At 41.7% G+C, this 13,999-nt stretch overlaps 1 protein-coding gene across 1 annotated transcript in view; it reads left to right on the forward strand.

The window, feature by feature from the left end:
- XRN2 (5'-3' exoribonuclease 2) overlaps positions 1–13,999 on the forward strand; it is a 96,631-nt gene that overhangs the window by 20,038 nt on the left and 62,594 nt on the right. The window contains exons 4-15 of the mRNA XM_075925794.2: positions 2,212–2,323; positions 3,943–4,001; positions 4,081–4,170; positions 5,317–5,389; positions 5,506–5,556; positions 5,930–6,087; positions 6,496–6,570; positions 6,664–6,797; positions 6,936–6,993; positions 7,093–7,200; positions 12,285–12,329; positions 13,823–13,960. Of these exons, the coding sequence (XP_075781909.1) occupies positions 2,212–2,323; positions 3,943–4,001; positions 4,081–4,170; positions 5,317–5,389; positions 5,506–5,556; positions 5,930–6,087; positions 6,496–6,570; positions 6,664–6,797; positions 6,936–6,993; positions 7,093–7,200; positions 12,285–12,329; positions 13,823–13,960 (1,101 nt within the window). The remainder of the gene's footprint in view (positions 1–2,211; positions 2,324–3,942; positions 4,002–4,080; positions 4,171–5,316; positions 5,390–5,505; positions 5,557–5,929; positions 6,088–6,495; positions 6,571–6,663; positions 6,798–6,935; positions 6,994–7,092; positions 7,201–12,284; positions 12,330–13,822; positions 13,961–13,999) is intronic.

Genomic DNA, 13,999 nt, shown 5'->3' on the forward strand with positions numbered 1-13,999 from the left:
GATGTATTTTTCTCTGGATTAAGCCTGAGTGGGTGTCTATTTGAAATATCTTTTTTTTAACTCAAATTGTCAATCTTTATTATCATATGTGTTAGTCTTATAAATGCTTATATATGCACTCAAGTATGTTGCTGTATCCTCAGAATAAAACCTAAATAAAATGTTCTCTGCTATAGATTTTAGGATACTCTGTCCCATGTTATAGTTTATGCTGTTATGCTGCAAAAAATGTCAGAAATAAACCTACTACCTGTCTGTTAAATTGTTAAATAAGGATGTTAAATTTTCATTAATTGACTAATCAAGTAGTCAATAAGGGCACCTCCACCTTTAAAGTGTAGAAACAGCCCCACGGCTGTTGCTACACTTCACAGGCGAAAGTGCTGTGGGAACACGGGGCCAGCGGGGCAGGCCCCCACTGGCCTCATGCATCCCACGGTGCTTCAAAGCAGCAGTGTTGCATGGAGCCCGGGGCTGTTGCTTTCAAACATGGCATGCAGCCCGGGATCAGCTGGGGAGTCCCCAGCTGACCCTGGACTCCATGTGGCACAGCTGCTTCGAAACACCGCAGAGAGCCCGGCATCAGGCTCCTCATGGCATTTCCAAGTAGCAGCACTCTGTGGAGCCTGGGATCAGCTGGGGACTCCCCTACTGCACCCAAGCTCCATGTGGTGCTGCCACTTTGAAACGCCGCAGTGAGCCCAGTGTCAAGCAAGGGTGGGGGAATGACTAGTCGACTACTCAACTAGTTGTTCACATCCCTAGCGTTAAAAGGAAGTTCATGCTCAAAAATGTTTCTCTGTTATATGGAACTTGTAAGATTCATGTATCTTGCCGGGAAAACGTTAATGTTTACACCTGGTGCATGACTGAGACTTGGATGTGACCATTGCTGAGTTTTCTCATGCAGACAGGCACCCGGAAGTGTTGTAAAAGACTTTTCTACTTTCAGTCATGTCTCTTTAATTGCTTTCTACTGTACTAACAGATGCTATGTATCAAAATCACTTTGGCAGTGATGCATGGATTTACTACTTTGATCAATGCAGTATTAAGTAGTGGTTCGGGATGCATGAGTAAAATGAAGAGGTGCATTATAGCAGACTGCTGCTGCTTTCTGCATGGGAACCTATGGTCTGTGAGCCACAACTTTTCCCATTACTGTGAATGAGAAAATAGCGGCAGTAGAAACTTGACATCAGTGTAAGTTTTGTAGCATCGGGCCTATTGCTGCAATCTGTAATGGGGGAGAGATGATTTTTTTGGTTGCTTTTATGAGAAGAATCCCTGAAAAGGGATGAGGAGGTTGAAAGATACATGTTATGGCTTCAGAACAGGGGAGAAGGGTCTTTTTTTGAGGGGAGAGGGAGGGTCTGCTGCTCTCTGTAATTTAATACAGTCTCCCAGTCCAAAAGGAAGCGTGGCCCCCAAAAGCTTAGGAGTGGAGCTCTGAATGTCAAGAGAGAGCTTGGCTAGCTGGTAAGGTCCTGATTAGGAGCTGGTGACCCTTTAAAGGAGATATAGAAGGATGCTGGTTTTACGGATTCCCCTGCGTGCTCCATGCCACGAAATGGATGTTTTAAAGATTTCTAGGGCTTGATACCCTGAAGAAGGCTATAGATACATGCAGTTGAGTAGAAGACCCTTTCCTAAAAGGGTGGTTGAAGTCTGAGTTGTCAGCCTTACTCTTTAATGTTCAGAAACTGGAGATACTTAGGACTTTATTTTGAACGTCCTAATAACTTTATCCTAGACCACCTGGCAAAGCCAGGAGATCATTACTCCTCATTTGGAGTCACTGTGGAGCTGGAAGACCATTGTGACATTTCAGAGCATATTTAGCTTCCACCTGATACTTATTAGCCAGTAATGAAGACCGAGAATCCCCATTTTTTCAGCCCCCTTCTTGAAAATTGCAGGCAACTTGCCCAGAAGTTTGTTCAAGAAAAGGATTCACGGTGACACCAGTGCTGGCTTCCTGTGGTCTTCTGGTTTTAGGAACTCATCTATAGAAGGAGGGAACACGTAGAAGAAGGGAGGAGCTGGCTGGAAGATACAAAACTTTTACATGATTTCCTCCACCCTGTTGTGTTGTCTAAATAATTCCCTAAGGCTGTGTTGGGTGTGACCAAGTCACAGAAAACAACTGAGCAGATAAAGAAAAATCTGTCCCCTACAGTGTTGAATAAAATACTATAATACGCACTTTAGGCACCCCGGGCAAAAATGAATCAGCAGAGGTCCAGACGATTCAGAGCATCAAAGGAAGGAATGGAAGGTGCAGAAGAGAAGCAAAGGATAAGAGAAGAAATTCTGGCAAAAGGTACAGATGTTTGCGTCACATCAGATGCTACTAAGTAACTGATGGCTTTAAGTGTTTGGGTGGCACCTTGTTGTGAAATGAACATGGTTTTTAGCTGTAGAAGAGGCTAGATAACACAGCAAAATGTCAGGGCTTGTTTTTTCATGTGTGCAGCACCCCAGGCGTGCGTAGCATAGTAACATATATAAATATGTCCTTGCTCTAGTGAGCTCACAATCTGAAGTACATTATGCAAAAGACAAATGACCCTTAGTTGCCCCATGTATCTCGGATTGGTCTTAATTTGGGTTAAAGTCAGGCCATAAGAGGAGGAAGCTGGTTGTTGTAGTCGACAGATAAACACAAATGTTGTGCCGGGAGAGTGGCCGTGCTTTAAATGACAGGCGATGGCGTAAGGCCTGAAGGTGCGAGTGGGGAGGGGAGACGTGGGAGGCAGGGCTGTGGAATGCAGAGCAGCCGGGCATGAGTGATGTGCGATAGATTGTGTAGTGTTTGGAAGGGGACAGTTGCTCCAACTTGAAGGGGAGGTAAAGTGCCAGTGAGGGAACTTGAGGATTGATATGACCTGGTCTGACTGAAAGTAAGACTGGTTTAGCTGAAATACGTTGGCTGAACGTAGGGACGTAGAAGATTAACCGATTACCCACTAAGCATCGCACTTCTTGGATGATGCTTATGGGTAACGTGTCAATTGGCAGCCCGGCTGAGCTGGAGCAGCGCCCCCAGCCACTGTGCGATGCTGATGGAGGGGTGAGGGGCAGGTGCGTGTTCTGCTCCAAGGTTAACCAATTAAACCTAGTGTGTAACCGGTTAACGTTTTAAATAATTAACATCCCTAGCTGAATTGGAGACACAAGTTGGCAATGCTGGGAGAAGCTACAGCAGTCCGAGTGAGACCACGATCGTGTGAACTAGTGTTCTTGTGATGGGCCTGGAAAAGTTGGAGGAGGCTTTAGAGATGTTAGGAGGAGAAGAGACTGGATTTGATGATGGCGTATATGTGAAAAGAGAAAGATGGGAGGAGTCAAAAATGACCCCGGGGTTATGAGGTTGAGTGGCTACATGGATATTAATTAGCCAGCAATGAAAAGGAATAGTGGAGAAAGATATAAGAGGCAAGTTAATTCCTGATGGTAGAATAGCTATAGTTAGAGGAAGTCTCTTTCTGGCATGTTCTGCTACAAGATGCTGGGCAGGGAGATGTGGTCTTTGCAGCTGTCTGTATGAATTATTTTATGTTTTCCAGGGTGGTATAGTAGTGTTGGTCCCAGGATATTAGACAGGCTGGGTGAGATTACTTCCTTTGTTGATTGCCTTCCATTGCTGAAAGAGGCACATTTTTGAGTTTACACTATTTTTTCCCCTTCAATCACCCACTTTGTCTGAATTCCTTCATCCCTGTCAACAAGTTTAGTTCTCTGTTTGTTCTCTGCTTTAACTGAAGATAGCACAACCATAACAGCAGTTTGCTGTTGGGTGCAGGGAACAACAGCTTTTATTAGGGCTTATGGTTTTTCTTCACTGTTTCAGATAAACTGTGTTTCCAGATTATCTTGCACCAGTGGCATTCATTCCTTATATTTTATTTTTGATGTGTTGTATTAAACCTCTTTTTGTAGGTGGCTTTCTTCCTCCGGAAGAAGTGAAAGAGAGATTTGACAGCAATTGCATTACACCAGTAAGTAGTCTTGTACTTTAACCAGCTACTGCTAACGCCTAAATGATGGGTTAATTCATTTTCTTCTATCACTTTTTAGGGAACCGAGTTTATGGACAATCTTGCTAAATGCCTTCGCTATTACATTGCTGATCGTTTAAACAATGACCCAGGGTGGAAAAATTTGACAGTAAGTTTCACACTTTCATACTTCAAGAAAATGAGGGTGGATGTATTAGTCTGAACTGTAGTATGATTGAACAGTGTAAATTTAAACAGTGAATTAGCCTTGTCTTCTGTCACTATGGTATTATTGGAGATAGGGTAACTTACACAACAAGGTTTTTCACCTAAGAGAGAAATTTCATACTAATAACATCATCCAGTAGAGCCATTTGTTTTGATTTTGTATCAAAATGGGGTGTTAAGGAGCACAGTAATAATGTTTGATGTAGGAAGCCAAGGTAAACTGTCTCTCGAAAGATGCGACGAGTTAGAAAGCTTTTTCCTTGGGGGGGGGAGGGGGGGAGGGAGACAGCATATGGGTACAGCATGTGTCCCCTGCCCATCCTCCAGCTGCTGAATTTTTAACTTGTGTTCTGCTTCATGTAGGTTGCAGACCTGATTTTTTTTTATCTCAGTTATTGCAAGTGATTGGAGAACAGCACAACATTAGACACCAAAAATGATTCCTATCACTGTCATTATCTCGTCCTTCTGGCTTTCCTGTTTTTCCTATCAAATCTTGCTGACTGATAACATCGCATTTACTCTGAATTGGAAGGGCAGGATATTCAGCCACTTCAGAAACAGCTGGCCATTTCATTTTTCCATAGATGGGTTGTTCAAGTGTGTTCTAATTGGGGGGCTTGGGGAAGGCCATTCCCTCCATACGCAACAGAGTTTGTGAACCCCACTCTTACATGATCCCCATCACCCTAGTGTCTGGGGTTCCAGAGCTCTAAGGGAGGGTTGTGAGGGTCTCATGCATGTTGATGCTGTCAGTTGTCCAGAGCAACTCTTAAACTTGCTTAGGAAACTTGAGGTACATTAGTAAACAGTCCTAGTAACTTTCAGTACTCGATAATGCAGTTAACATAGCATTTGAATAGAACTGGTAGAAAATCTGTTTGAATAAAGTAATGTGTAAGTAACACATGGCTCTTGAATTTAGTGCAATGAGTGTGCAATTCATATTAAAAATGAAGGCAATTTAGATGCAATTATTAAATGGAACTTCAGATAGTCAAGACACTGATTTTTAAATGTTTACTCACTTTTTTTTGTCCTGTGCTGTTGACGTTCAAATATTTACATCGCTCTAAACCTTTTACAGGTTATTTTATCTGATGCAAGTGCTCCTGGTGAAGGGGAACACAAAATCATGGATTACATTAGACGACAGAGAGGTAAGTTAACTACAGTGTGTGCATTTGTATTGTTTGTTTGTAACGTGTGTTCAGAAGGCTTGATGAAATTGCATATAATAGCTTGATTTGACCACACTTAATTTTCTTTTGTTTAGCGCAACCAAACCATGACCCAAACACTCATCATTGTTTATGTGGGGCTGATGGTAAGTCCTCCTCCTCCTTTGTTAGCAAATAAAGTTGTGGATTATGCTTTCTTCTGCTGTCAGTTTCCAGATGGTGAAAAAGCCAAATGCTTAGGCTGATGCATGTATTTGAAGTATACAGTGAATTGGTTAATGTAATTTTGGAAGGGCTATTTTACTTTTGGGGACGAGATCCAATATTATCCATAGCTGAAGAACTGTTTATATCTGGAGTATCAAATGACATTGACTTTTATAAGACAGTATTTCAACATGTATGGAATGCACCCACATGCCTTGCTCTCAGTTGTTTACAATGGAATACACTTGGTTCTTTAACTAGTAGACACACATTTATGTCTAATTTTTATTTCTTTTTTGCTCTGATTGATAGCTGATCTGATCATGCTTGGACTAGCTACCCATGAACCAAACTTCACTATAATTAGAGAAGAGTTTAAACCGAATAAACCCAAACCTTGTGGTCTCTGTAATCAGTTTGGACATGAGGTGAAGGATTGTCAAGGTATACCAAGAGAGAAACAAGGAGAGGTAAGAGTGTTAAGCTTGCAGTTGTTCCTTGCGTCTAAGCTCAATTATAATCAGTTAAGCATTCATAGATGTGTTTTGTATGTTGAAATACAATAGTAGTATTAAAAAAATCAGGTAATTCCATTAATAAGTTTAAAAAAAAAAGTTTGCACAGTACTGACCTTTTATTGTGGTGCAAATTTGAAATCTACTCACTCCCTTGTTACTAATTAGTTGGGCAAAATTAAAGACAATTGGCATTTTGTCCAAGTGAGAACAGAAGGAAAGAAATAGCATACAGAGTTTAGGAATTGGACTTGTATCTGTATCCTTAATGCTTTTTGGATTAAACCTTTAATACTAACTCAATAAAATGTTAAGATGGGCCAGCATGTGAAGAATATTTTTCCCTGTTCTCTTGTATTGCAGCATGATCAGTTTGCAGATTGTCCTCCTGGCTCGGAACAAGAGTTTATCTTTATCCGATTAAATGTACTGCGAGAGGTATGCAAAAATTTGTTTTCTAAAGCTGCTTTCCGTAAAGTCTGTTTGTAGTAGCATCTGACAAGCTTCCCAATGGCTTTGTTTTTGTTGCAGTATTTGGAAAAAGAACTAACTATGGCCAGCCTGCCTTTTACTTTTGATATTGAGAGAAGCATAGATGACTGGGTCTTCATGTGTTTCTTTGTGGGGAATGACTTTCTTCCTCATTTGCCATCTTTGGAGATCAGGTATATAAAGCCATTCTATATATAGGAATAGATGTATTTTCATTCATTTCTGTAGATCTATCTAATATGTCTGTAAACAGGTGAAATAGAACTTGTTGTTATAGAATAAAACTGAACTCTCTATTCTTTTGTTCCCAGGGAGGGCGCAATTGATCGTCTAGTTGGCATATATAAAAACGTGGTGCACAAAACCGGGGTACGTTTCAACTTTTTGTCACTTTATTTTAAAAAAAATCCAGATACTTGGGAGGCTCACCCCTGACCTGCTACATGCGTTAACTTTCTTACCTTGCAGGGCTACCTCACAGAGAGTGGCTACGTCAACCTACAGCGAGTACAGATGATCATGTTGGCTGTTGGGGAAGTTGAAGATAGCATTTTTAAAAAGAGGAAGGATGATGAGGTAAAGCATTTATGACCCAGATTCTTCTGCATACACGGCTTATATGAGAGGGTCCCAGACATTTTGCTGCACCCTCCTACAAGAGATTCATTTCCCATGTTTGCCTACTGTATCTGTGAGGGTACGAGAAGGGTGGCCAGGACTCTCAGTGGGGCAGAGGAGAGTGCGCCCAATGTCCAAGGAGGTTGGGGAACAAGGTGTCTGGTACCAGAGTGTGTCCAGCATCTGATGCTCACAGGAGAGGAGGGGAGGGAGGGCCTGACCCCAAATGCCATACTCGTTTTTTAGCAATCAAGGAAGCCTTCTGCTCCCTGCAGCAGGCAACCTGTCTCAGGTGCTGGGACCAGACTCCTGCTCTTGGCTTCCTATGCAAGTGGAGTGCAAGAGGGGTGCACTGAAGGACTGGCCCTGGGATCAGCAGAGGAGCAGGCGGCTTCACTCCATGAATACTGCCTGTCCTTTTAGTACAGTCCCTCTGCTTCCCTGCTGCAGGCTTTAGGCCATGCTGAAGGGACAGGTCTAATTCTTCTGTGGTGTGGGGGAGGGAGTCAGTACTTCCCTGGGCTCAGTCTGTGGATCCCTGCTCAGTCGCCCCCGCCCCAGCAGAGGAGTGGTACAGTCAGTTGGTAGCAGCTGCAGCTGTGGCAGTAGGGGGAGTGAGATGGGCTTGGAGCCTAGTCTTGGCACCAGAGACTATCCTCACACAACAGAGCCTTCTCTCTGCGTTGGGGCTGTGCCCCTGCCAACAGTGCTGTAGTACCCCGGTTTGGGAACCTCAGTTTTAGGCAGTTTTCATGGAATTTAGAAACCGTTACTTTTTTGGAATGTTCTGTCACGCTGTCCGGAGACGCTCCCAAGCATGAGTGCCGACTTCTGAGCAGCGTGCCAGGGAGCGGAGCACAACCCCCAAACTGGTGTTATGTCATAAAAGTTAGATTTTACTAGCCAATTAGCAAGTGTGAACTCCTAAACAACTGTAACGCGCAGTCACCGACAGCCCCTTGAGTACTCTGATCTGTCTTGCGCCCTAGGTAAGCTTACCATTGATAGCTGTCCCTATACCAAGCATCATGGCAATATTCAGGTTACTCCCAGGCTGTGTCCAGACTCCATGCCTCCGTCGACGGAGGCATGTAGATTAGCCAGCTCGGAAGAGGGAAATGAAGCCGCGATTAAAATAATCGCGGCTTCATTTAAATTTAAATGGCTGCCCCGATCTGCCGATCAGCTGTTTGTCGGCAGATCGGGAGAGTCTGGACGCGATGCCCCGACAAAGAAGCCTTTCTTCATCGACACAGGTAAGCCTCGTGAAACCAGGTTTACCTGTGTCGATGAAGAAAGGCTTCTTTGTCGGGGCATCGCGTCCAGACTCTCCCGATCTGCCGACAAACAGCTGATCGGCAGATCGGGGCAGCCATTTAAATTTAAATGAAGCCGCGATTATTTTAATCGCGGCTTCATTTCCCTCTTCCGAGCTGGCTAATCTACATGCCTCCGTCGACGGAGGCATGGAGTCTGGACACAGCCCCTGTCTCAAAGGAGCCCAGGTCACCCGTACCTCAGATTTCATAGAACACTAGAACTGGAAGGGACCTCAAGAGGTCATCGGGTCCAGTCTCCTGCCCTCACGGCAGGACCAAGCAGTCTCTCTAGATCATCCCTGACAAGTGTGTGTATAACCTACTCTTAAAAATCTCCAGTAATGGAGTTTCCACAACTTCCCTGAGAAACTTATTACAGGGTTTAACCACCCTGACAGGTAGGAAGTTTTTCCTGATGTCCAACCTAAACCTCCCTTGATATAATTTAAGTCCATTGCTTCTTGTCCTATCCTCAGAGGCCAAGGAGAACAATTTTTCTCCCTCCTCCTTTTGACACCCTTTTAGATGCTTGAAACCCGCTATCATGTCCCCTCTGTCTTCTCTTTTCTAAACTAAACAAGCCCAGTTCTTTCAGTTTCCCCTCATAGCTCGTGTTTTCTAGACCTTTAATCATTTTTGTTGCTCTTCTCTGGAGCTTCTCCAATTTTTCCACATCTTTCTTAAAACGCGGTGACCAGAACTGGACACGGTACTCCAATGGAGGCCTAATCAGTGCAGAGTAAAGCGGAAGAATGACTTGCTCACAACAAGTGTTTTGCTCCCAACACTCCTATTAATGCATCCCAGAATCATGTTTGCTTTTTTTGAAACAGTGTCACACGGTTGACTCATGTTTAACTTGTCCTCCCCTACGACTCCTAAATCTTTCAGCAGTACTCCTTCCTAGACAGTCGCTTCCCATTCTGTATGTGTAAAACAGCCCTTTTAGCCAATCCTATAATTCTAACTAAACAGTCACTAACTAACAAAATAAATGAATTATTGATAAGATTAACACGAGTAAACATGCACAAATGAGCGCTAAGTTTCGAAAGGTAATAGCTGCTATGCCATGTCTTTAGAGCGGGCCCAAACTAAGCAGCTTGAGGATTCCTTGTTTATGCTTAGAAAATTTCCTCTCTCTGAATTCCAAGCACCTTAGTGATAACAGTTCCCTCTTGACTGGATGGTTGTGCCCTTCCCCCAAGCTCAAATTGTGGTGGGATGAGAGATTGGGCACGTATCCGTGCCATGGATATGCGGGAAACAATTGACCAAGCATTTTGTCCATTGATATTCCACAGTGGTTTATCTGGTACAAGCCACCATTTATTGGGGCGGGGGGTGATGACACCTCTGAGAGTACATTTTTAGTATTTCGTACGTGGTAATGTTTCTCCCCTTACTGTGGGGTTGTGTAGTTATAATAAACCATGTTACAGTAGAAGAGAAAACACTTCAATATTACTTGTATAAGATGTTACCCGTGTTAGAAGCATCCTACATGCATTTCATAAAATCTAAACATTTAACGCTTTATCAGTTTTAACAACACTAGCAAAGCGAACCCGGCTGGTTTCCAGTTGTGCATCTGTCAGTGTTTAGTATGCCTTGGGAGCATTTGGCATGGGTTGGCCTTTGATCTGCCAGCAACACTGTTGCCTCTTTTAAGATGTTCATTGTATTGTACAGTGATACAGGGAGTGCTGATAATGAAATCAGGCTAGTCTCTTCACACACAACTCCCTTTCCCACCTCCCCCGTCTCGACTGGATCGTCCCTCCTTGTGAATAATTCTGTGGCCTTCGTTTGTGTCTTCCACTACCCAAGCAACATTTTGTTTAAACTGATGTGATTTTTGTTAGTGAGTAGCACCTTTGAACACAGACAGCCCTGGTCAGTTTTCACACCACAGGAACATTGGAAAGTCCTGAGCTTCAACCGGCACTGGAGTTATCTAAAAGGAAAAGATTTCACTCCATTGGATATTTTTCAGTTCATATTTAGTTCTTTTTCAAACATAATGGTTTGAAATTTCTTCTTTTTGAAAAATATGCTTTTTTCTTGCCAATGGCCAGTAGGTGAGTGGATTTTTTCAAGCCCTACATAATTAATTCATTGCTTCAGTGTGGGGAATGAGCTTGGCGTAGTACAGAGCACAAATGTAAAGATGTCCTTGACTCAGAGCACTTAGTTCTATGTAAAGCTGGCTAGAAGTGACCATGTGTTCACTTTTCTGCTTTGTCAACCATGCTAGTTACACTGAAGGGTCCTTCTGAATTTAATATACCAGTGACTATTTTCGTATGCTGTAAGTGTTCATAGTTCATGCTTTTAGAATAAAAAAAAATTGCATTTGTTCAGTCCCATTGGCTATATGACTTGTTTAAAGCTTCTTTGTTTTTATGGCTTTTCCGTTGTATTTTCTTCCAGCAGATAGATGGGGGGGGGGGCAAATTTTTTGCTAAATGTGGTGTTGGCCACTTTGCATGTTGTATTGAATTTAGTTAAATTCTAGAGAAATGCAATATGTTCATGTTGTAATCAGTAAAAGGTAAAAGATTTATATGATCTGAAGAGAAAGCAGAGAATACTACAGTGTTCCTTTTTTTCCCCAAAGGAATCCTTCAACTGTTTCATAGAGTCCAGTCCCCTGCCCTCATGGCAGGACTCACTACTGTCTGACCATCCGTGATAGACATTTATTTAACCTACTCTTAAGTATCTCCACAGATGGAGATTCCACAACTTCCCAAGGCAACTTATTCCAGTGTTTAACCACTCTGAAAGCTAGGAAGGTTTTCCTAATGTCCAACCTAAATCTCCTTTGCTGCAGTTTAAGCCCATTGCTTCTTGTTCTATCCTCAGAGACCCAGGAGACCAATTTTTCTCCCTCCTCCTTGTGAAACCCTTTTAGATACCTGAAAACCGCTATCATGTCCCCTCTGTCTTCTCTTTTCCAAACTAAACAAGCCCAAGTTTAAACAAATTAAACTTCTTAAAATGGTCAACAATAACAACTCGCTATATTGCAGCATTTTGCTAGCTTGTGGGGTATTTTGCTAGAAAATAGAAAGCAAAATGATTCTAAAATAGTTTATTCATAAAAAAAGAGAGTATAAAACCACTCTCTTAGGAGAACAAAGCTGTGTGGAGTATCCAGTGAGAAAAACATTGTTGGCAGGATGTACTGTCTGTCATAGTCACAATCAATAATTCTCTCTATCCTGTGCCAGACTACAGAAGCAAACTTGACACTTGTGGAAGAACAGGATTTGGAGCAAGATCCAGGATCTTAAAATAAAAATGAAGGGCAGGAATTTTTTGAGCCCGTAGGAACTGTGAAACTTGTCTAGGCTGTTAATAGTCGCACCTAGATTTCTGTACTATCTACACCTAAGTGGACAGGTTGTCAAAACTGTTTCAGCATACTCACATGTGGGCTTGAAGGCCTTGTTATTGCAATGGAATTTTCTGAGTATTATGAGCTGTATTGAAAACCCTTCGATTTTGGGAAGTGTTTCCCATAGGCTGCTAGTGTAGCTTAGGACAGCCACCGACCAGTAATCTTAGATGGGATTGGGGCAAAGTTCAGTTCTGCATGCCTCCTAGATCAGTAGCCATGACGCCTATTCAGACTTGCTACTTTATCTTTCTTTGTGTGGTGGTTAATGGAGGGTCTGTGAGACTGGGTTACTTCAATTGTCTTGACTCTTGTTTTAGGAGAACTTCAAAAGGCGACAAAAAGAAAAAAGGAAAAGAATGAAGGTAAGTTTAAGAACTCATGATAACAGGCATTTTTATATTGTGATACACAGGCTTAGCCTCATTTCAGTAAATTAGATAAAATTACAGTGACAAATTGCATAGCTTTTGCCTTACTGTGAACTGTCTGTTTTAAGAAAAACGTTGTTTTTTAAATTGCAGCCTTTAATAGGAAAATCGCATAGGTTTACATTTAAACCTATTTAAAAGAGGGGAGAAAAATTTAAGTTCCTCAGGCATAACAATAAATTGGGGCTTTTGGCATATAGGTACATCTGCATGTGACTACGATATCAGATACTTTACAGTATTAGTTGCTCAGAGGGTTTGTGCCATTGTGTTACAGTAAGTGCCAACAATCAACAGAGAGGACAGAAGATGATCCTCTTTATTGAGTGCCTGCTGAAGTTTAATTTTCTGTTGTCAGTTTACTAAACAGTTAATGCTAAATCAACCATGAACCTTTAAACTGGCAAGTCAATGCTTCACATCAAGGTTTCCTCTGCAAGTTTTACTCAGTCACATTGTGATAAAAATGTATGTGCAGATTTATTCACAGTAATGCAAAATACCACATTCATAAAGGCAAATTGTTGATTGTTGTGACAGCCGTAACATGCATTTGTCAGGACACATCCTTAAAATTGCATTTCATTTACATTTTTTGTACTAAATGTCCTTCCTATGTATTTAGGATAGAGTTTTGGCACGATCATTTGAATTTAGGATTTGTGTACTAAGCATGTTACTAAATATCTCATTTAAATAGGTGTAGCTTCTTTACAATGTGACCTAATGATTCAAGACACTGAACAGGGCCTCAATTCATTGGCATCCTTGGCTTCTAAATTATGTAGCTATCCAGTATTTCTAATGTCAGAAAGCCTCAGCCATTTCCCAGAGCTTGATGTCTCAACTTCCCTGCATATCTAGAATCCCTGTGCCTCTAGGGAGGAGGGTCATAGGATCCTCTTCAGTTTAGTTAACCAAAGATTTTCAGACTTTTATAGAGCCCCTTTTTATTGAGTGTAATGTGCATATCAAATCTAGAGTTTAAAATAAGGATGAGCGGAGTATGGAGATCAGAGTGCAAGAAAGTGGTTTTTTATCTTTCTTGAAATGTAAATCTTTCACTCTAATTCTAGATGGAGTTTCTTCAATTAAAATCATATTTTTTTTCGTCAAGTTTCTGGAACTTAGTATAAAAATATTACTTTTTGAGAGAGCATTTAATAAAACCTCTTGAAAAATAGAAGGGCTTTAAATTGTAAGAGTCATGTTATCCTAGGGTATATTTTACATATATAAGATCTTGTTTAAACATTTGTTCTAAGATTAATTGAATACATAATTGTGATCGAATTTTGCTCATTTTATTCTAGCAACTGATAATCTAGGAACTCAAAAGGAATATCAACTATATGTGCTAGTTTTTATTCTTGTAATATCTAATATGAGACTTGTATCACCATGTGTATATTTGCTTGCTTTTGTAGAGGGATCAGCCGTCTTTTATTCCTGGTGGCCAGTTTTCGCCTCAAGCTTTGGGGAGAGGAAATAGATCTAGTCCTCAGGCGATCAGTAACCCGAGGCAGGCCGCCTATGAAATGAGAATGCAGGACAAACAGAATACGGTGAGTGGATGTTCAGATTTTAGTTGCAAATATAAGAAG

This window comes from Pelodiscus sinensis, chromosome 3 (assembly GCF_052426305.1).
Source record: "Pelodiscus sinensis isolate ZL-2025 chromosome 3, ASM5242630v1, whole genome shotgun sequence".
NCBI lineage: Eukaryota > Metazoa > Chordata > Testudines > Trionychidae > Pelodiscus > Pelodiscus sinensis.